This window comes from Macrobrachium rosenbergii, chromosome 11 (genome assembly GCF_040412425.1).
Source record: "Macrobrachium rosenbergii isolate ZJJX-2024 chromosome 11, ASM4041242v1, whole genome shotgun sequence".
In the NCBI taxonomy this organism is placed as follows: domain Eukaryota; kingdom Metazoa; phylum Arthropoda; class Malacostraca; order Decapoda; family Palaemonidae; genus Macrobrachium; species Macrobrachium rosenbergii.
This window is the reverse complement of record NC_089751.1, coordinates 16992626-17016744: the sequence shown is the minus strand read 5'-3', so window position 1 is coordinate 17016744 and position 24119 is coordinate 16992626. Positions and strand designations below refer to the sequence as shown.

At 38.5% G+C, this 24119-nt stretch overlaps 1 protein-coding gene across 1 annotated transcript; it reads right to left on the bottom strand.

Moving 5' to 3' along the window:
* Positions 1-929: 929 nt before the first annotated feature.
* On the bottom strand, positions 930-19944 carry LOC136843206 (V-type proton ATPase 16 kDa proteolipid subunit c). The gene is made up of 4 exons (XM_067111291.1): positions 19644-19944; positions 14018-14210; positions 4401-4554; positions 930-3993 (listed from the first exon to the last, which is right to left on the bottom strand). The coding sequence occupies exons 1-4, from the start codon at positions 19711-19713 to the stop codon at positions 3934-3936; spliced, it is 477 nt and encodes a 158-aa protein (XP_066967392.1). The 5' UTR covers positions 19714-19944; the 3' UTR covers positions 930-3933.
* Positions 19945-24119: the final 4175 nt, after the last annotated feature.

Below are 24119 nucleotides of genomic sequence, written 5' to 3'. Positions count from 1 at the left end.
TATTTTTTTCTTGGTCATAAATTTGTACATTTTCGACGTTCCAGCTTTTTTATGGCAGTCCAATACTGTGTTGTTGACTTGTTTACTGGTTCTTCGTCAGTTAGTGCCACCACATCTCATACATTCTTCACTATTTAATGTCTAGTAACTTTTGTTTTATTTTCGTAATTGTCATGTAATTCTCAAGAATAGTTTGGTGGTACATAGTTTCATTTTGCATCCATGAAATGACATTTAGATATAGAGTCAGTTTTTATTATCAAACACTTTGACCAGATATTACTGACAAAGACGGTGTGAAAATGAAACAATGGAATGGAATATGATGCTTAGGCCAAAGGCCAAGAGCTGGGACCTCTGAAGTCATTCAGCGCTGAAAGGAAAATTGAGAGTATAAATGTTTTCAAGGTGGAAGAGGAGGAAAACCTCGCAGTTGCACTGTGAAACAATTGTTAGGTATGATGGAAGAAAAAGAATATGAATGAGGTACAGTAAAAGGAACGGAGGTTGTCACAGCTAGGGGCCGAAGGAATGCTGCAAAGAACCTAATACCAACAGTGTACTGTGTGAGGTGCACTGACAGCACTATCCCCCTATGGAGTAAAAAACAAGGTTGGATGAGATCTGCACTTTTCCTATTAGTAATCTGGTTGCTTTATAAAGGTTGATAACACAAACAAACGGTAAACGAAAGAAAAAAAACCAGCTGGAAATGACATGACAGTGGATTTAGTTTAGATCAACTATACATAAAGTTATGAAAGTCAGATGAATGCGGTTGCTTTCTGATGGGACCCAACAATAACATGGGCTAGGATTCTGGGGACAAGAGGGGCAAGGTGCTGATGTGACCAGCAGCAAATGATTAAGATGCAGTTACATTCTAAATACGGCACCACTGATTATTTTCGGGGGCAATAAAAGATATGTGACATCCATATAATTTACTTGAACAACTTTTACACCAATCTTCTATTAATATACTGTACATACATACACTTCTTTTAATTCTTTTTAACTTTATGGTCTGATTGAACACACTTATAACCAATACTAACCTTCAATGGTTGGGAGCAAGATGACAACTAACTTATTTTGATCACAAGGTAACACTGACATAAATATGAGTAATGTTTACATACAAGACCCCAACATTAATTTGAAATTAAAGAGTGATGTTTTCTTTTGTTACAGTCTAGTGCACATTGATAAAGCCACAAAATGTTCCAAGATTTTACGTTTTGTTCTATGGTACTACTTGAAATAATGAAGTACAGGGTTCACAGTTTCACACCATTTAGTACTTATTTCTTATGAGAAAAAATAAAACCTACTCTATGTCTTCCAAAAAGTTACCTAACACCACCTTCTTCAAAGATTGGAATGTACCTAATTGGAAACTTTTTACAATCTAAACTTCGTAATTCACTAGATTGTGCTTCAATGTTAATGAAAATGCTACCAATGTAGATACACAATGTATTCTTGGTGCACAGGCAAAATCGCAAGATTAACAGATGGTTCCTATGATATGTAAGCCAACCACCTTCTGCCAAGTCACTTCACCTACTGACAATTTGATATATATACCATATGCAAATTTAACCCCAAAATCCATCTATATCCTCATCTGTAATCCAGTTACAAAAATCTTAAAGAAGAATGAATAAACTTTAAATGGAAAAATTTATAGAGTACAAAAACATACTATAGTAATCAATCTTAGGTTCGGAGACAATTTCTCTTAACCCTTAGTTTTCACCTGCAACTAGAGTTTGTATGAATAAGAAAGGCCTTATGTCATAATTTTTCAAAATTTAAAACAGAGAAACAGTTGCAAATCTCAGGAGAAACACAAATAAAACACTCACTCGTGTCCTGCAATCTTTCATATATAACTTCTCACAGAATATACTCCCTTAAACTTCATACTAACTTTTCAAATTTGCCTACAAAATTTATTCATTTTTTAGACCTTATATCAAATGCATCATACCAAAGATACTCAACAATCAATTACGGAACTAGAGAAAACTGTATGTCTTAATTCAATGAAGTATAGAGTACAAGTGCATTTCTACACAAGCATATTGAAATAAACATCAAGAAGCTATGCTGGCTGAAAAAATGTGCTAAGCTGTGCTGTCAAAAAAAACCACAAACAGTACTGGATTATCTGGTAAGATTACAGGAACACTGAGGCTGCAAAAGCTGTTGTGGAGTTACACCCAACTACAGTTCATTTTTATGGAAGTTCTGCCAGACTTGATTATTATATTAAGAAATGTTAAAAATGTTTAAACCCAAGTCCCACCTAAGAAATATATCTTGATGTGTGTAAAGTCAAAGGCTCGAATGACTTGGTTACCATATTACAGGATAAAAATGTTACAGTAAATCTCTTTCATCCTGGACATACAAGGAATTTGGGGTACATGGTACACAGATACCAGTAAATTTACACAATATCAACTTTATGAAAATAGTCTTAATTTAAATAGATTTTCTATACACAAATAAACATTAACTTAATAATCTACAAAAAATACATGACTCCTTGTTTACAAAATAAATATACATATTAACATTCTCATAAAAATTATACAGATAAGTATTTTGTCTGAACACTCTAACAGAAGCTGATACCAGGAAACACTGCTTAGTACAGTATTTGCTGATCACTTTAAGTTATGCTATGTCCTGTTATAATACCTTGTTTTCCTGCATGGCAGCTACTAAGGTCTCACTGGTTATACTCCTCAGTAAAGATAATTTCCTCTTAATGCAGCTTACACACTAATGACCATCCCTTTTTATCACACAACCATGTCATCTGAAGTTCTTGTGATTGTTTTCACATTAAATATCACTATAAATACCACCCATTTAAACATGTAGAATTTCCTCTTGGCAAATAATGTACTTTGCAAACTTCAATTATCAATCTTCAAATCTTTAAAATAAAATAATCTGTAAAGTTTCATCACCATAAACCTGCTGTAAAATTTCACCTGGGCAAATATGTATTTAGCAAGCTCAAATTAGCAACATACCTTAACTCTTGATTGAAATTATACATTATATAACACTTAACCTTAGCAAATAATGTATTTTTCAAAATCCAATGATAAACATTAAATTAATTCACAATTGGGTTAAGAAACAAACCAGTCATGAAATCATAAGAAGCTTCACATCTGAAGACTATCATATTTTAAGAGAGGAAAAATATGTAAGCTGTGTATCTATATACATGAATAGAGGTTGATCTGCCTTTGCAGGAAAGAAATTTTTTAACAGTTGAACACATCTTTTAGAAAAATAACTAATGGCCCAAAAAATTTAAAACTGTTGAACACACTTGTCAAAAATAAAATAATTTACCCATTTCTCCTTAGTTAATTTGTTACCATTCAGCCAATTCTCAACCGATTCAGTTACCTAGTCATTTGCAAACCAGTGACTGATAATAAAGAGCAAATTCATGCTGAAACTGAGGTTAGTTTCTACAGAGCAAAGCCTTTAATGTTAATGCCATAGATCCACATCTGTACAAAATGTCAGAATCTGATCTGGACTCCAATCTACAATATAGCCAGAATACTGTTGCACAGGTATGTTTCACCGAGTGATACATCTATCACAAAGGCATCTTCATGCTCCTACAACTTATGAGAAATCACAAAAAATATAACCCTCATAAAAATAAGAAAATATATGATTGGATTCCATTTCCTATTTCTGAGCACCTATAATGGATACACCAAACACCACACCAACAAAAACTGCCTTGTTCTGAAGAAATTACCCAGGAATCAATGAGACAACGATTGTTCTTCTTTTCCAGCTAGCTTCCAACCACTTGTAAATTTCCATTCTTAATTAATGCCATTTATTTGGCACAGTCTTCACATTTTTTATATTCCTTTCCACTTAATTACTTGTCTTAGTATACAAGTAAATGGCAACAATTAAGCCATACAATCCCAATACCTGTGGAAAGTAAGAATCTCAGTTTGATAGCAGATAAATATTCCTATAGATTAACATTATTAGTATTACAGTATTATCACAAGTTTCAACAACACAAAAATGAACATCACCACTTTGAAAAAGGACTCACCCAGTCCTTTCATTACAAAAGCATGTACAGTAAGATATATCTGTAATAATTTGTATCTTTAAACTTGGACAATTACAGAACACTTCTCAATATCATATTCATTGTTAAGTAGTAGCTATCTGGTGCTTCTCACCCACAGGAATGCTTGTAAAACATTCTCCATCAAAAACTTTAGAGCACTCTTACTTTTAAAACTAGCAAATTAAGAACTGATCAAATTCAGCTTCCACACAAAGCTGCATGCATGGTAGCAAGAAAAAATTTTCCTTTAACTTACCTCAGCAAAAATGAGAATGAGGATCATGCCTACAAAGAGTCGTGGTTGTTGAGCAGTCCCTCTTACACCAGCATCTCCAACAATACCAATTGCAAATCCAGCAGCAAGACCTGACAATCCTACACTAAGACCAGCCCCAAAATGCACAAAGCCACTGAAAAAAAAATATTCCTGTAGTTGAGTAAGAACTATAATCCAGAAAGGCAATTTCCTTAAGACTGATGATTAAAAAGAAAACTACAGTGCCTTTAGGTCATTTAGCTTCAAAAGACTAAAAGAACGAAACACCAAAATCCAAATAGTATATGAGACTATACTACGTGCTGTCCAGTACCTGAGCCACACTTTCTCTTGGTTGGAATTTAAGGAAAAAAACCATTACCCGCCTTTGATGAATCTAATGTCAAGTCAAAGCTAAGCTCTTTTAAATGTATCTCCCAAAATATGTTTGATCTACCTTGACAGTTAGCCATGGTGAGAGCTCAAAAAGTGGTGACTGAAACATCCCACAAAAATTTGCCACTTACAATTAATAATTTTTTCATTACTACCTTTACTCATCCCTTTCCTCTCCAAATGTTCATTTTGGCATTATACTGATGTAATAGATTTCAAAATTGTGCCTTTTTATTTATAAGCTTTGGAATTTAATGACCACTCTGATTATTCACCTGGTTCTTCCTAATGAATACAATAAATCAGGGAAAACTTTTTCTGACTTTTCCTTAACCAAAAAGAGACCCAGAGTTATGTTTTGGATAATCTCTTACAGAACCCACCAGTAACTGAAGACCTCCCTTTTCTCCTACAATCCCAATCTGTTAATGCATAAAAAGAATTTTTCTTCATAACAGCCCCAGTGACTTACTGTCACATTTCTGCTGAGATATCCATGAGCAGCTATTGGACTGTTAACAAATAACCACTATCATCCATAATGCAATGCTAAAGTCCATCTTTCACTATCACAGGTTGCTTCCTCTTGCTGGTTGTCTTTGCAAATTACTTCCTGGATTTCCCCTCATAGAACATGCTGTTCCTGTAACCAGGTCTTCAAATAATCAATAATAAATATTAAATGAGGGCCTGCAAAGCTCAGCTGGTCGTGTATCTTACTGGACAGACCTTCCCTCTACCATGTCCATCAGCACAACCAGATATACTGTGGACTGAGAGGACATGAAATCTTATTTTACTTAATTTATTCTTTCACTTGACTGTTCCATCATTGGAGTGTACAGTATAGTGCATGTTCTCCCTGAACCTCACTTTACAGACAAACAGCAGCTAGTCATAAAGGTAAGGCTGTGATTATATTCCTTCTGAATGAACCTGGAACACAACAGGTCTATCATGGAGAGAAACAGCACAGGAGAAAGGGTGCACAGCTATTAGACTGTAATAAGCATCTCTACACCCACAGGCCAAAACAAACTATTACCAAACAAGGAGTAGACACTAAAGATTCAGAAGGTGCATTAAATTTTGAAAACCTTGGGCACTTCTGTTAATTTGGAACACGTGGAATACGCAAGACTAGGATTACACTCCTAGGAACGGCAAGCTTCACACAACTCATAAGGGTCACTGTCAAAACTAGTCATAGACATACAGCAAAGCTTAACAGGTAAGCTAACACACAGTGATACTTTAACATCTCTATTTAGATTACAAGCAGCAATTAATACTACTAAACAAAGTAAAAAACATATAAATTATACAGTAATACACATGCCAAAACAGGCAAAACACTTACAGACATAAATGACATGGATACAGACAAAAGATAGTACTGTAAAGCGATAAAATATAAATACTTAATCTAAAATTTATTTTTAAAATACTTGCCTCTCCATTACAGAGCTTTTACTTCCATGCCAGCGGTAGTTCGACAAATTGAAATAAAAAAAGACAACATTCAGTTTTCTATGATTATCTCTTTCTAGTTCTTCGTTGGAGGGGTGGATAGAGCTGTCGTCTGGCACGCTGTTGGCCCAGCGTTCGACTCTCCTACCCAGCTAATGAAGAATTAGAGGAATTTATTTCCTATGATAGAAATTCATTTCGCGTCATAATGTGGTTCGGATCCCACAATAAGCTGTAGGTCCTGTTGCTAGGTAACCAGTTGGTTCTTAGCCACGTAAAATAAATCTAATCCTTCGGGCCAGCCCTAGGACAGCTGTTAATCAGCTCAGTGGTCTGGTTAAACTAAGATATACTTAACTTCTATCCCTCCACCCCCCACCAGGGGGACAATAGGTACAAACACCTGTAGCCGATCAGTCTACTTCTGTCCACATTGAATGTGGGGTAAATCGTAAACTAAGTACTGTATTTTTATTTTTGAAATGAACCTTACCTCTTTATTGTATAGCTGATTCACACATTTAACATAGAGGTAGGCAAAGTGAAAATCTGCAGGCCCTTTAAAGTCTACTTAATACAATACATAAATTTATATGTACAAATAAGCGTTTGCTTACCTGGTGAAACCAATCCACCGGCTATTACTGCCGCCTTGAGAGGATTGCCACTCAGGCACAAAAACTTCATCATGAAGATACCTGAGGTCTCTTTGGAGGATGCCCCCTTCAGCAGAAGAGAGGGTAGGGTTACTGTGCCAAAACCCAGCAGAGCCAACAATGGATCTGCAACTAGTACCTACAGACATGAAGGTACACTTCCTATACTCAACCGTGAGTACCTCCAAGCTTCCCAACAAAACACAACTGGACCTAAAACTGCAGACAGAAAAGCTACCGATCGATTCAGGACAAAATATCTCCTGCACAAACAAATCTCGGATACTGTACTTTTTGTATTCCCTCTTGATGGGAATGTGAAAATATGCATCCTGCATATCCATCGATACCATCCAGTCCATTCTCTGAATGGATGTTAGAACCAAGCTCACGGACTCCATGGAGAACTTCATCAGCCTTACAAAGGCATTTAATCTGGAAACATCCAGAACAGTCTCCATTATCAGAAAGACAAGAAGAATCATTATTAACAGGACGTCCTGATGCAGTCAAGTTTAAAAGCAGTGAAGACATTAGGCAGCTTCTCTTTACTCTACCGGAGTGCTCCTTCGGCAAACGAAGTCCGACACCTGCAGATCCGCAACGCTCCCTGACATGTCCTTGTTCCCTGTTGCTCCAGGCAGCAAGGGAGCAAGACAGGATATGCCAAGGACATGACTACTGGCAGTCCCTGGTTAACAGCAACCCAGTTTTACGGCGCTTGTCTAGCAATGAAAATTGGCAGTTTTCGGCGTTGAAAATCGCTGATTTCCGCATATTATTCAGGAGTGGGGGCACTGGCCCTTCCTCCAACGTGGGGGGAATTACCTGAAACCGACCAAGACCCCAGGGAGGTTAACGCTGATAAAATATTATGCGAAACTTTGGCTAACTGATTTATCAAGCCCTTTAAACCCTTAATATCTGACTCAATTCTATCAAACCTTATGTCCTGAATCGAATGGGAAGGTCTAGCAGGAGTAACAGAACGAAGGGAAGATGGGGTCCTATCAAGGTTACTAGAAGGAGAAGGAGACAAATCATGCATTCCCTTAGTATTAACCTTAGCAGACTTAACCTCTTGCTTCTTTTGCTGCCTTTTTCAAATGATCAGCCTCTCTTCATTTATGATGTTTCACCAATTTTACCATACATTCATTTGACTGACATTCACATACTTGACAATGGTCATTCACACTGCACTCTTTTCCTCGACATTTCATAATGTCACAAGGATCAGTGGAACTAGAATAAAGCCTAATACGGCAACCTCTTACCTTACAGGTCCTTATTCTATCATTACCATCCATGTGGGACCTATAAGGTCATTCAGCACTGATAATAATGTTGAAACAATTGTTTGGAGAGGGTCGAAAGTAAAATTGAAGAAAGAGAATGTGAATGGAGGTATAGCAAAAGGAACGGAAGGGGTTGCTGAAGAGATGCTGCAAAGAACCTTAAGTAATGCCTACAGTGCACCGCCTGAGGTACATTGACGGCATTACCCCCCTATGGGGATAACACATGCAAAGGTGATTCACTGTTTGTTTTACAACCAGGGAACCATGAGGCATCAGTTGCAGGCTACTGTGATTTTTTTTTTAGCAAAAATGACAAATTTTTAATCTATTTGTATTTTTCATAACTAACAAACCTGCAGTTTTAATGTAGGGGAATTTCTCTAATGCCTGCTGGAGTCTGGTTAAAGTAGCACAAGGATTTGGTGGCAACGGGAGAGAGCAAATGGGGGTGAAGGAGGCGGGCGTAGCCGGACCTGGCTTATCGGCAACAATGCTTTGACGTACCAGTTTCTCTCTAATTACCTTCATAGCAAGATGGCGCTACTGCCTTTCTGGCCAAGAAGCTGGTTGTTTTAGCACTTCCTGCCCATATTACGCCTCAGCGTTTCTGGTTTTTCATTCTCTTAATGTGTCAGAGGGAAATTCATGGGCCACAAATGTGGGCAACTACAGATGGTGGGTTTGTCGTGAAACATAACTCTAACTCTTGGCTGACTGTCCTATTCTGGTTGTTAATCTCAAGTAAAGTAACAGGCTTGTACAATATAAACACACACACACAAGGAGTCTAATTATCATATGGATATGTACAATTTCCAGTGTCTAAGCATATGCCTTGTTATAGCTGCTTGCTTCATGAAATCCTTACCAAAACTGTCAGAAACCAAACTAGTTACCTACTGGTTATACAGAATCATCACATATTTTCTGTACATGTTCACTTCAATTTGTAAAACTTACAAAAGCCTAAAATAAGCCTAAAATCACCTATAAGCATTCCTGTATTTAGAGCACAATACCAACATTAAGAATTAAAATGGGTAATACAGCAATAAACTTCAGAAATAAAAAATGACATTTTTATAACAAAATACAGTTTTATATATACTTACCCAGTAAATACATAGCTATTAGTTTCTTTTAACCAGCAGCTTAAAATTTTGAAATTGCGAGTCATGCTAGTTTGTTTTGGTTATGGCGATATGCCCCGCCCACTTTCGGGTGTAAGAAAAGGTACAACACAGCAAAGAGCTTCAATTTGTTTATTGTTTATGCTCCTATGTCCAAGTGAGGGGAGGCGGGCGGGCTTCGATCTTGTAATTACTGGGTAAGTATGTATAAAACTTTATTTTATTAAGAAAATGTCATTTTTATATAAGTAACTTACCCAGTAATTACATAGCAATTAATTTCTTTCAATCAAGAGCTTAAAATTTTGAAATTGCGAGTCAAGCTAGTTTGTTTTGGTTATGGCGATGTGCCCTGCCCACTTTCGGGTGTAAGAAGAGGTACAACACAGCAATCAATTTGTTATGCCCTTATGTCCAAGTGAGGGGACGCGGGAGGGTTCTGATCATGTAATTACTGGGTAAGTATATATAAAACTTTATTTTATTAAGAAACTGTCATTTTTATATAAGTAACTTACCCAGTAATTACATAGCTGATTCCCACATTGAATGGAGGTGGGAAGGTTGGACATATCTAACCCAAAACATTATTAATAGTAATGAGTCTGAGAATAGAAATTTGCTAACACTGAATCAATGTTGTTGAACCTTACCTGATAAGAGAGCTGCTCCAGGTAGATACTGCCTCTGGTTGGCGCTCATCTTATCCAGTAGAGGCGAGGCGGTAAAACCTTGGGGGCCTACTACTACAGTGGGTGCTTTGTAGCGATGGACTAATTTCTGAGGGCTAGCAAAGTAAAACAAGATGCCCCTGCCCAGGGCGCAGTACCACACAAAATAGCCAGAGCAAAAAGTCACCATAACCACCAAGAAACCAAATTAAAAACACCAATACCCATCCATTAAAACCAAAAGACTGGTACTCCAGGTACATAGTACTCCCAGGCTCCCCAAAAAACTCAACACCCTAAGCAAGGTGAAGAGATTAAAGAAAGGACATTACTTTCTACGTTTCCTCCCCCAACACCATGCCAGCCGCATAAAACGGACCCAAGGTACTGCACGGATCATAAGTAGTTTCGATATCCCTTAAGTAATGTGATACAAACACTGACTTGTTCTTCCAAAACGTCGATTGCACAATTGATGTGAGGGATAAATTGCGCTTAAATGCCAAAGACGTAGCAACTGCTCTTATCTCATGGGCTTTTACCTTGCAAGAGGAGAGAGTGTCTTCACTCACCATGGAACGTGCTTCTGAAATCAAGTTCCTGAGAAAGAATGCCAGGGCATTCTTAGACAAGGTCAAGAGGGATATTTCACAGAACACCAAAGGTTCCTTGAAGTAGCATGAATGTTCTTCGTTCAGTGAAAATAAAATTTAAGGGCCCTTACTGGACAGAAAGTTCTTTCTTCTTCAGATGGGCCTACTATTTTGGACAAGCTCTTGACCATAAAAGAACGAGCCTACGGATTCAATGGCGATTCGTTCTTAGCTAAAAAGTCTAGGGAAAAGGAGCAAACTGCATTCCCCTGAGAAAATCCGATATTTCTGTCCAAAGCATGGATTTCACTGGATCTTTTGGCAATGGCCAAGGCAACCAGAAAGAGTTTTCCTGGTAAGATCCCTTAAAGAGTTAGATTGCATGGGCTCAAAACGTGAACTGGCCAGCCACTTAAGTACCACGTCTAGATTCCAGGACAGCACAGGTTGTTCCTTAACCTTTGCAGTATCAAAGGACTTGATAAGGTTGGACAAATCCTGGTTAGATGGTAAGTCCATTCCTTTATGGTGGAAAACCAAGATAAGCATTGCTCTGTAGCCTTTAATGATAGAGGTGGAAAGTTCTTTAGTGGAGCTTAGGAACAGAAGAAAGTCCGCTATTTCTGCTACAGAGGTATTAGACGAGGACACGTTATTTCGTCTGCACCAAGACCTGACGATGGACCATTTAGCCTGGTAGACATTATCTGATGACAGTCTTCTGCACTTCGCAATCGCGTCTGCAGCCGCTCTTGAAACACCCTTCTTTCGGAGCAGTCACCTAAGTTTGAATCCTGTTAGGGCCAGAGAAGACAGGTTTTGGTGGAACCGTTGGAAGTGAGGTTGCCTGAGAAGTTGTTGTTTCTGTGGCAGCAGTCTTGGAAGTCTGCAATAAGTTCCAGCAGACCTGGGAACCACTCCTTTGCTGGCCAGAAGGGGGCTATCAAAATCATGGACAGGTTTTGATGAGACCGGAATTTGTTGATGACTTGTCTCACTAAACTGAATGGGGGAAAGGCATACAGATCTTTGCCTGACCAGTCCTGCAACATTGCATCGGTCGCCCATGCTAAAGGATCTGGTGCTGGTGAGCAGAAGAGAGGAAGTCGGTGATTCCTGGAGGACGCAAACAAATCTATCATGGGTTTCCCCCAAGAGTTTCCACAGATCCAGACAAACTAATGGGTCTAATGTCCATTCTGTGGGAAGGATCTGTCTCTGACGGCTCAATTCATCCGCCCGAACGTTGAGTCTCCCCTGGATAAAATGCATTGTCACTTGAGTGTCGTTCTGGTGTAACGAAAGAAAAAGACCCCTTGCCGCTTTGTACAGAGAAAGAGTGGGTTCCCCCTTGTTTCTTAATGTATGCCAGTGTCATCGTGCTGTCTGAGTGCACTGCTACTGTCTTCCAACGAACTTCTGAAGTGAAGCGCTGTAGGTCCAGAAATATCGCCTGTAGCTCTTTTATGTTGATGTGCCAGTTTTGCTGTTCCTGAAACCAGGTACCTGACACTTCTTTTAACCACAAAAGAGCTCCCCAACCTAGGTTTGATGCACCTGAAAAGAACTCTAGGCTGGGGTTCAGAGGTTGAAGAGATTTCCCGTCTGATAGCCTCTTCCTGGAATTCTACCAACGAAAGTCCTCCTTCATTTCCACCAATATCGGGAACACAAACAAGTCCAGAAACTTTTTCCTGTTCCAGCTGGCTCTGAGGAAGAATTGGAGAGGCGTCAGGTGAAGTCTTCCCAGAGTGACAAATTGTTCCATGGACGAGAGGGTGCCTAGAGGACTCATCCATTGATTGGCTGAACAAATGTTTAGTTCCAGAAATTTTTCCACTGTCTGGAGACACTTGTCTATTCTCTTTGGGACTGGAAAAACCAGGAAATCATGAGAGTTGATCGTCATTCCTAAATAAGGAATCTCCTGAGAAGGCATCAGGAGAGACTTGTCCCGATTGATGAGAAGACCCAATTCTTGGGCCCAAGAGAAGAGTTGTGCGAATTTCCTCCGTACATTGAGCTTTCAAGCGGGAATGTAGTAACCAGTTGTCTAGATATAGGGAGATCTTTATCCCCATCAAATGAAGCCATTTTGCTAGGGGAGCCAATACCCCGGTGAACACTCGCGGAGCCGCCGAGAGACTGAAGCACAAAGCTTGAAACTGGAACATCTTGCCCTGAAACACAAACCTGAGGTATTTTCTCGAGGTCGGATGCACTGGAATGTGAAAGTACGCATGACTTGTCTGCATAGCGCCATGAGGGCCTGAGACTAAAATCTTTAGAGCTGGAGGACATACAGTAAGCACTCACTTGAAGCCTTTCTAACGGCTTTTGGTTGCAGTCTGGGATTCATCAACAGACTGAACCGAGGGGGCGACTGCTTGGGGGCAGACCCCACCAACCTCCCTTAGGCTACCAGTTTGACTCCTCCCAGGTGCTGGGGAGTATGTCAGGGACCTTGGCCTAGGAGAATCGGCGGGCCAAACAGCTACCTCCTCCACTACCACTGCACTTGCACTGGGAGCCACGGGCCGCTCTGACTCACTCTTATCCATTAACACTTTCACCGATGACTCTAATTTAGCAATCAGTTGCACAATTAACTCAAAGCAAGTGTCGATTTTCTACTCCAGACTGACGATGGTGTTAAGATAGGAAACGTGAGAGCCAGGTAAAGGAGAGGGTTGCACAGGTGGAGGAGATGGAACGGGATCGGAAGAAATTACAGGTGCAATTGCAACAGACTTAGCGGATGAATCCTGACCAGCTAAAGCTTTACTAGATCCCCTAGCAATAGCTTTCCTCTTCCTATCTCTAGCTAGTTTCTTAAGATGTGAATCTAAAGCCTTCCACTTCTTTAAATCCCAGTCACTACAGTCCTCACAAGATAAATCGACTGAACATGTTTGTCCCCTATACTGAATACAAACAGTGTGAGAGTAGTAAGATTTTTTAGTCAGTCTAGTATTGCAGCCTTTGCTACAATACCTAATACCAGAACTACTAGTGTCAGACATCCTGGAAAATTCTAAGACAAGTCTAAAAACAGGCAAAAAGTCGTAAACCAATGATTAAAACTCGCCTAACACTATCTAAATTGTGCCAAAAGGCTACGAAAATAAATACTTCACCAATCGAAGATAGAACAAACAACCAGCAAAGTATAAATTTCAAAATTCAACCTGCTGCCAACTACAGTCCTTCAACCACAGCCGGCAGAAACAAATTCTTACACCCGAAAGTGGGCAGGGCACGTCGCCATGACCAAAACATACTGGCGTGACCCGCAATTTCAAAATTTTAAGCTGCCAGTTAAAAGAAACAAATAGCTATGTAATCACTGGGTAAGTTACTTATATAAAATTACATTGTACCATAAAAAAATTCAGCTTACTTGTACAAACTGTAGCCTTTGGAACCAGCTTCTAATTTCCCAGCAATTAGTACAGCCACTACAAGACCATAAATAGCGATGATACCTGCCATAACAACCGGAATGATGCATTTCATGATGAGCTCTGGTCTCATCACTGACATAGCTGCAATACCTACGCCAGACTTGGCTGTGCCATAGGCAGCACCCAGAGCTGAAAAATGAAAACACAGTTACAAAATGTTACAATCCAACAATCACAGACAGCAACCTAAGAATGTTATTTGAAAACTGTCAAGATATATTTTAAGCAAAAAGTTCAAAGGTTTCTGCACTACATTCCCTTCTCTTGTTCTTTCCAGTATGAGAAATCTTGTCTGTTCTTTGACATATATACCACATAACCTCCAATCTAACTGCTTCAACCTCTATAATGAAATAATGTAAAAAATAAAAATTTTAAAAAAGTAATTTGTATTTTTCCTAGATATTAAAACTACAGCCTTTTACACAGAGTACTCGGCAGTATGAGGTAGAATTTATCACTACAACCTGGTAACAAGTTCACCAAGAACTTTTACTGTCAGCATCAGGGACAATGTGAAGTGTTTACAGTAGTATATAAGGCTCTTGTTTTTATACCTACAAATATAAATTTAAAAACTGGTACTTTATACAGTAGTACAAACCACTGCCTTTTGTGTAAAAGACTCTCCTTATGAAGGAGGATGGTCTTTTAAATGACTGGCAATATAAATCTCCACCTGTAATTTCCATACTCCTGGTCACAGCTATGAGAAGAAAAGCAGTGACTCTTGTAACCTTCCACACAATTTGGCATAGGAATGCAAGACTGACAGGGCCCTGAACCAGAGTGAGATGTATTTAAACTCTCACTCTTGGAAAACTTCAAAGAACCAAGTGCTGCAAGACTGACAGGGCCCTGAACCAGAGTGAGATGTATTTAAACTCTCACTCTTGGAAAACTTCCAAGAACCAAGTGCTGCCCTGAAGATATGGTAGCTCAGGTTGGAAGGAAATATCTGGGTCCATCATATACTAATGGGTTCAGAAAAGGGATAGCAGAGGGGGAGACAACTTATGAGCTGAAGCTCTATTATATGAGTGGCTAATTTATGAAAATTTACAAAGTCAAGCACTGGGGAACATTCAGATACTGTATTCGATGTTTAAGTCAGTGAAAGAGGAAGTCAGAGTGGTTGAACAACAAGCTGGAGGGAAGGAAGCTGGAATGGAGTTAAAGTGAAAGGGTAGAAGTGGGTGCAGCTGGAGGCCGAAAAGATTCAGCAACAATCCTCACAGTGCACCACTTTCAACCCCTAGCCTTATGCCGAGTACCTTGGGTGAGATGCTTTTTGTTTAGAGAAAAGCCTGAAGATCACACAAACTTTGGGAAGTCTTGAGGGTGAGATCTTAATCCCAAGGGCTCTTTGGCTTCAGAGATTCACCTCCCACTCAGGGGGGGCCGAAGCTAATAAGATGGGTAATAAAACTGTTCAAAGCATGGACAATTTTACCAAGACAGAGAGGTCCATACCCTTTAGTAGGAAGACTTGGCTCAAAGCAGAGCTAAAGGCTTCACCATAAGGACTAAGAGGAGCTTGTCTCAAAGGTGGCGGATGGGTAAGCCCATGATCTGCTGTCAAGTTGCTCTAACTGGATAGAGAGCCCATCTGTGGCATCAGTCAGAGAAGACAGTCTAGTCCCCGATACTCAGTAGATGAGGCTTGCTGATAACATGGCTAAAAGAGGCAAGCGGGCTAAAAGAAATCTCTGGGTGTCCAAACTGGATAAGCTAGCAGAATGGGAACCACTTACCATGGGACAAACAAGGAACCACAGGGTTATCTTGAGCCAAGAGCAACAGCCACTTGTTTGGTCACTCAGCCAATCAAATTGACAGGAGGAAGGCCAAGTTATCAACATGTCATAGGGGTTTCAGGAAGACATTTTCCAAGAAAGCCTGATCTCTGGAACAGAAGAGCAGAATACCAGGAGCTTCCCGTACAACCACGTGGCAAGCAGGTTGATCACTATAGTTCACCAAAGCTATGAGAGCCTTTCCCCAAGGAAGAAAATAGGGACTGATCTGTCCTGACCTTAGCTGTCAAGCTGGTCCTGTGAAGGCAGAGCAATTCCATGGATTTGTGGTACCTCAGTACACGGGCTAATAAAAAAAGTGAGCTATGGTTGGATCTTCTTTGCTATCTATACTAAAAGAGCCAACACACATGGATATCACTAAGCCTGCAACCAATGAGGAGCCCTTGGGATATCCTAAGCCTAAGGGTGATTTACAATTGGTTGGTCACTCAGCAAATCAGGAATAATGACAAGGGGGAACAAATGTCCAGATGACATCATTGAGAAAACCTAAAGGTCTGGAATGGGGGATCATATCTCTAGAAGCTTCCTTCTTAGCCATAGGTGATACACATGAGGGTTTGTTTGATCTTCGTCTTTGTGTTAGGCAAGAGTTCTGCCAATAAAAGCTTCACAACTTCTCCTAATAAGTTCTTATGCAATTTCTGACTTTTCCAATCCAGTATTTAGTTTAAAAATTTTGTACCAATAAAAACTTCACAACTTCTCCTGATATTGTATGTTCTTACACAATTTCTGACTCTCCCAGTATTCACCACTTGGTATATTTTGTTTTAGAATGTTGTGCCAACAAAAACTTCGCAACTTCCTCTGATAAGTTCTTACACAATTTCTGACTCACAAGGTTCACGTGATATGTTTAGTTTAACAATTGCTGCCTTACATGTAATAATTGCCTATGGCAAACGTACTACCTTATAAGTCTTATATGCAAAATCAAGACAAAAAATAATTCTTTATTCACCTGTAAGTAACCCTAACAATGATAACCTCACTATATATTTTGTTACTATAACATGGTACCAGTTCCTGATATTGGAGTTTTTCTTGCTTTGTTCTTAACCCCCTTGACATGCTTAATGCAAAAATCATACTAAAATCTTTTGCAAACTTACGAAGAAATTCTCCGACAAATGATATTACCACATGGACTGTTTTCCAAGTTTTTTTTTATGCTTCGACGTTCACGCAATGCTTGATAAAACAGGCTTTTATTTCACTAGTTTTGTATTTTCCCCATCCCAAAAATCCTGCTTTCCCACTGTGGGGTATAGGTGGTGGTCCAGTATTCCTAAAACTACTATTTGCTACTAAAATGAAGATAAAACACTCAAAACACATTAAACAAGTAAAAAATGCAGCGAAGTTTCTGTGCCGCAATCGAGTTTTCTGTACAGTATAATCAAGGCCAATGAAAAAAGATCTATCTTTTGGTGGTCTCGGTATAATGCTGTATGAGCTGCGGCCTGTGAAACTTTAACCACGAACAGATGGTGGCCTGTCCTATATAGTTTCCAGATGCATGATTATGGCTAACTTTAATGTTAAATAAAATAAAAACTACAGAGGCTAGAGGGCTGCAATTTGGTATATTGATGACTGGAGGGTCAATGATCAACATACCAACTTCCAGCCCTCTAGCCTCAGTAGTTTTTAAGATCTGAGGGCAGACAGAAAAAGTGCAGACGGACAGACAAACCCACATTAATAGTTTTCTTTTACAAAAAACTAACAAGAAAATCTTATTTTCAATCTCAGAACGCAATTACAGTCCCGGGTGAAAATTTATCAAAGCCCTCCCTCCTCCACAAAACATAATGTTAGGGCATTCTACTTGGATGTCGGGAATTCACACCTCCTCTTGGGTAATGAAAAATCTCTGCCTCTGTACTACATTCAGTTAAGTATACCTTAGTTTAACCAGACCACTGAGCTGATTAACAGTTCTCCCTGGGCTGGCCCAAAGGATTAGGCTTATTTTACGTGGCTAAGAACCAACTGGTTACCTAGCAACGGGACATACAGCTTATCGTGGAATCCGAACCACATTATAATGAGAAATGAATTTCTATCACCAAAAATAAATTCCTCTAATTCTTCATTGGCTGGCCAGAGACTTGAACTCAGGCCTAGCAGAGTGCTAGCCGAGGACTCTACCGACTCGTCCAACGAGGAACTACTACATTCAGTTGCTGTCATAGTCTGGGGTCTGACGTGGGGGATTTGGGGAACCTTCTTAATGACCACTGAAACAAAGCAACTTTAACTTGATCTTTACTGAGGCAAGTTACTGGATTGGGACAAGTAACTAATGTGGATCTTTAATCCGTACCTCTCAGCCTTCAGGTAAGGACTACAGGTGTGCAATGCTATAATACAGACAAGTGGCCCCTTGCCAGTTGAGAGTTAGTGTGCAAGATTACGTTGGGATGATTTTCAGTCTTTCACTCATCATTTATGAAAATGCAAGTCAGGTCAAGATGTGGGGCCCTGGAGATAAAGACACCAGGCACCCAAGGTCAGATCTGGGAAGGCAAGGTTAGGTTGTAGGTTATTGTTTTCATTTACTTATGACTTACAGTGCTGTATGTGAGGTGGTGATGGTGTTTGGAGAGTGGGGTGGGCTGTTAGGTGGGCATCAGCAATAATTTACCTAGGAGATGGTTGAGTTCAGATGCATCCCAGTGACTGGCCTTCTTTAAGATGTGATTTATGACTGATACCAACTGATTAGGGTACAGCCTAGGCTTGAACCATGTATTTTTTATGGCTGAATAATTAATCAAATTTAGGCAGTCTAGTCAAGCACTGAGACACTTTCTGCCAATCAACACTTAAGACAGTCATAATAGGAGGTTGGATTTGTTGGGCAGCACGATGAAAAGATCCAAAATGAAAGGAAATTAAGTACAGAGACCTAAGAGTAGTATTAAACTAAAAATTAAAACTGTAGTTTGAAATGTTGGACATCAAGACTGAAGACTGGAGGTAGGAATGATGATGAAGTAAAAGGCTAAAAAGTGGATGCAGTTAAAGGCCAAAAGGATATAGCAAACACCCTTCAGTAGCCTACAGCCTACAGTGCACCACATGAGGTGCAGTAACAATACTGGCCCCCTTAAAGGGACTATGTATTTTTATAAAAGGTAATCTCGTCGTTTATGAATTTTAAACCATTCCTTAAGTTCTTAGTTTGTAAAAATCAATTATTTTTTGTTCTCCCCCACCCAAAAACCCAAATTTCCTCCTAGGGTTCCCCACACTGTCAGGCCTATAAATATATCAGGGAAACCAAAACAAGTGGTCAGAGAATGATAAAACATAACAGACGTCACCATAATAGTTTAGGTTATATGGTGCTTTTACGTGGGGAAAAAGTAAAGTATCGTAATATTACCAATATGGTAAACCCTAATGAGTTTTATATTAGGCTAAGGCCACTGAATGGAATAGGGTACGGCCAGAAATGGGGTACGGCCCATGCTGCACAAAACCACAAGAAAACTTGTCAGACGGCAGAGGGGATGTCCATGTCACCTGGGACTAAACACATTGGCATAATTAAACATCTTGGATGGCTTGTCTAGCCATGCTTACAGTAGCCTAACATCCGGTTTAATATTGCATAACATCCAGTCCACCGCAGTCCCTCATCCAGTCTACCGTGGCCTAATCTCAAATGTACAGACTAGCCTAGCCTATAAGAAAAATCCATATAAATAGGTTCATTTCTCTTACTTACCGCTAAATACCATGGCTGCCGTGGCTCCTATGGCTCCGAAAAAGGGAGCGTAAACCGGATTCTCACTCATGATGGGTTATTTAATTTATTTCAGTCACAAGGGGCCAGATACTCTTTTGTAAACAAGAACTCGACGACTACCGACACAAAATATGGCAGTCCCACCTGAAAGTGTTTGACGTTCAGTCATGTACAGAGAGCGGTTTGTTTCGCCTCCGGTGATTGGACAATTCCGCTTTCCCTCTGCCGAAACAGCCAACCAGCAATCGCGTTACGTCGGTATTGACTCACCACATGATCAATACTGAGGCTCAGACACTAGAGGCTGTACGGCAAAACTATCTGTTACCCCAGCCTTGTTTACAAGTAACGAGTTTTAGATCAATCAGAAAACAAGAGATAGCGTACGAAAATGAAATATTACATCCGATTGGATTAAATTATATATATGTATATATATATATATATATATATATATATATATATATATATATATATACAGTATATATATATGTACACACACACACACACACACACACACACACACACATATATATATATATATATATATATATATATATATATATATATATATATATATATATATATATATATATATACATATACATATACAGATTTTGTGTATGTGTGCTGTGTGAATTTTGGTGAGTTGTATAATATAATACACACACACACACACACACACACACATACATATATATATATATATATACATATATATATATATATATATATATATATATATATATATATATATATATATATATATATATATATATATGTGTGTGTGTGTGTGTGTGTGTGTGTGTGATGACTTGATAAAATAATATTGAAAGTGAGTCTTTAATGTTTGTTAATGACAAAATGCTCTCCACAGGAGAGAAGAGGGGCCCTGAAATTATTATCAGTAACTGTCAAAGCTTTGAAATCCTGATGGAATTCACAAAAGCACTAAAACCAGAAAAACCAGTAGTAATAAAAATCAATAAGGGAAGTAAAAAGAGATTCAAGAATGGCATTATAAGCACAGTAAATGAATACAAGTTCCAGGGAGAATGGTAATCAGACGGAGGATGATAAGAATTAGGCGTGAGGAGAAAACCAAGGGTCGATCACATGATCCAAGATGTACAGAGCACGGAGGCGTGGGGAGCATCGGTAACTGGCATTGGAAGTTAGAAAGAAAATATGAAACTGTGGAAGTTCCAACAATAACTGCAAGCGATGAAACAAGGATCTATTTTAGAAAAAAAAGTATAAGTTAAAAAAAAATTCAGTACAAAAGCTAAATGTGGATGTCTCAGCAACATCGAGCGTTCCATACTGAAGTTTAATGTCAGAAACATGCATATAGTCAGTGTCTTATAAAAAAAATATAATGTTATTTCATGGCCTCAAAAATTTTGAGTAAGATTAATTAGAGATAATTCTTATAAACTAAAAAATAAGATTCATAAGAGAGATAATAGAGGACCAAGTTCATAACCCTGATGTAAACTGCTAGAGTGAAAGCACTGTAGGACTTTCTAATGAAAATAGTTTAAAAATAGTTGACATGAAAATAGGATAAAAAACTGTAAAAAAGGAATTAATTAACAAAATTATGAAAAGTCTACAGGAAGCGATAAGAAAGAAGAAAATTATGAAGAAAATAAGATTTTTAGAAGGAAATATATTAAAGAAATTAGTACATAAGGGAATATTCACTTCATGGAAATTGGATTACATAATATGTATCTTTGATAACAACAATGACATCTTTTGAACTTTCTCACACTTTTTTATTACGCTTTATCTGTAGATCCTTTCTCCAAGTGGGGAATCATTCATTCGTCGCTTGGATGAAAGGCTTACACAGACGAGAGTATTAAAAAAGTGCGAGAAAGTAAAGAAGTTAAGACGTCATCACAGCTTTTAAAAATAAATATATGTATTTGTTAAAAAGTGACCAGCGGATTCCATAATAAGTGCATGTACTTGATAGAAAAGCAAACTTCGGAGGAAAAATATAGCAAAAGTTTGTCTTCTGTAAATAAGGGGAATATACGGAAAATGTAATCCCCATCAAAAAGTTAAGAAATTTAGAGGACAGGATATAAAAAGGCGTATGATGATGAATCTGAGCACAAAGAAGAGCACATAAGACAACCTGTGAAACTGAAAACTGACTTCACAAGACCACAACAGGTTGCCATTTTATACTCATGCGGTATAAAATGATAATAGTGAATAATTTAATGGTTAAGAAAGTTTAAGAAAGGGTAAACAAATAAGCAGTGTTTGAGGAGTGAGCAACGAGGTGTTCTTAATTTCTCCAGTAGAATATTAATTTTTAATGTTTATTACTGAACGTTCTCGTCCATTATGTAATTTTCATGTGCTGTAATATACAGTCATCTTATACTTTTCTAATTTCATAAAATAAAAGTGACGGGAACACATTAAGAATGCCATAGAAGGAAAATAAGTTAAAACGGCTTGAATATTTAAAGTAATCAAACTTTGGGCCTACTTGTAAAGAGATAGTGTGTCCGCAATTAACTTGTTTCGTTGAGTGAGCAATGAGGAACCAGGAAGCGGTCACCGGGAGGCCTTGTGATAACGCTGGTCATCAGGTGACCCTGAGATGCAGGGACATCTCTTTCACTAAATCCCCTTTCACCTGCTGACAAATCCATTTGTTTGTTCTACTGGAGACCGTTAGCAGAGCCAGTAGTCAAACTGTAAATAACTTGCATAGTCCTTATAGGCCTTGGCTAGTGAACACAGATTTATTCAAAACAGGACTATTATGTGATATTGATAAATAGATTTTCCAATATTTTTGAGAGGTTGACTAGATCAACAAGGCGACGAAGGAAAATTCTGCTAGAGATGAATACCTTGATTAACTAGTATTGAATAATGGGTTGTCATATAGAAGTGATGAGAGTCGTTACCTCATCGCGCTAGAAGCAATAGCATTCAACACTTCTAAACCCATCAGAAAGAAAACTCAGAAACAACAGAGAATCTGGAAGTTAATACTGGGTATTCAGAGACACACGAACAGAGGTTTTGTTAAGTATTCAAAAGCTAAGGAACAGGTGTACCGGATGCCTAATCCTAGTCGGGCAAATACCATTGAAACCTAGCATTTTGTCATCTTCAGAGTTATTAACACTACTGTAAAAAAAGTAGAACAAATACGTATCATGACCGACTTGTGACGGATCTGCCTTCTCTAGCTATCCGCCAGCTAGTAAGCATACGTAAATACCGTAGGCGTCGAACCTGTGGACAAGTGAGAATTTTCAAAATAAACTGTCCTTAAGATCTTGAGTAATGGATGCTGAAAGAACTGTCCAGGGAGAAGTGAACCCACATATAGCAAGCTATTTTGTCCAAAAAGTTTTAGGAAAGGACATAGTATTGCTTAGACAATGGAACTGGAGGGAATTCACTACAACAGTGTTCTAAAGGTTCTAGGCGTGAAGTTCATATAGTGTAGTTTATTTTTATAGTTCCACGGTCTAAGTTGCGAGGTGGACTGTCAAAGAAGTCAATGTACGGGAGGATTAAAATGCCAGTTTCTCTGAAATGGTTTAGATAAGCAACAACAGAGAATACAGTAAAATAATTTAGTGTCTTTATTTTAAATTTCGTTTAGAGTCAAATTTTGTTCAGTATTGTTCAACCAACAGTAGTTACAATTATTTGGAACTAAACTGCGACTTGTTGGTGACTGAGTCTAACTTAATGTCAATATAAATATCATCCCAACAAGAGTATTTGCTATTCGTGCCGTGTGGGCTGGTGGGAGGTCAGTGCCTGGGTAGGATGCACGTTTTGTATTATATGGACACATGAAATGTGTCAGTCTTGATAGAATAAAAGCGAAAACCTATGGAAAGTAAATTGCATCTGCGATGTGTGTTGATGAATGGGCAGTACTGAGATAGAATTATATATATTGGAATCTTTGAAGAATAACTTTGAGTTGTAAAGGTGGATGAAGTGAAAAATGTCAGCAGTAGGACTGGAGGTGTATTCAGCACTGACCCATTGAATTCTTTGTATGATGAAGCCGTAAAGAAGGAGGATATGCAGTTAATGATAGCATCATTAAAGAAAATACATTTTGAAGCTTTGCAAGGAATTCAAGTTGCTGATAGTAGATTTGCACAGAATAAAATATTTATAAACTTTGAGACTGAGGGAGATTGTCAATGTTGACAATGTAACTATAAAAATGTGTGAAGAAACCCAAGTTCAAAATATTATGATATGTCGCGTATAGTATGTAATGTTAAAAGAAGAGCTTACAAGCAATCTGATTGCAAGAAATCAGTCCTTACAGAGCATCAAAAATAATACCGAGAACAAGAATTTGAGTATTTTTGATACTCCAAGCACTGGAATACTAGGCATTATATATTGATATTTAATCAGGTTGTGAGAGGTTTATAACTCATA

Bases quoted from the DNA above. Each gene is read 5' to 3' on its own strand.
- LOC136843206 (XM_067111291.1), bottom strand. From the start codon at position 19,713: ATGAGTGAGAATCCGGTTTACGCTCCCTTTTTCGGAGCCATAGGAGCC. The intron at 14,211-19,643 runs GTAAGTAAGAGA...TTCATTTTTCAG, and splicing joins GGCAGCCATGGTATTTAGCG to CTCTGGGTGCTGCCTATGGC. The intron at 3,994-4,400 runs GTAAGTTAAAGG...TACTTTCCACAG, and splicing joins TCATTCTCATTTTTGCTGAG to GTATTGGGATTGTATGGCTT.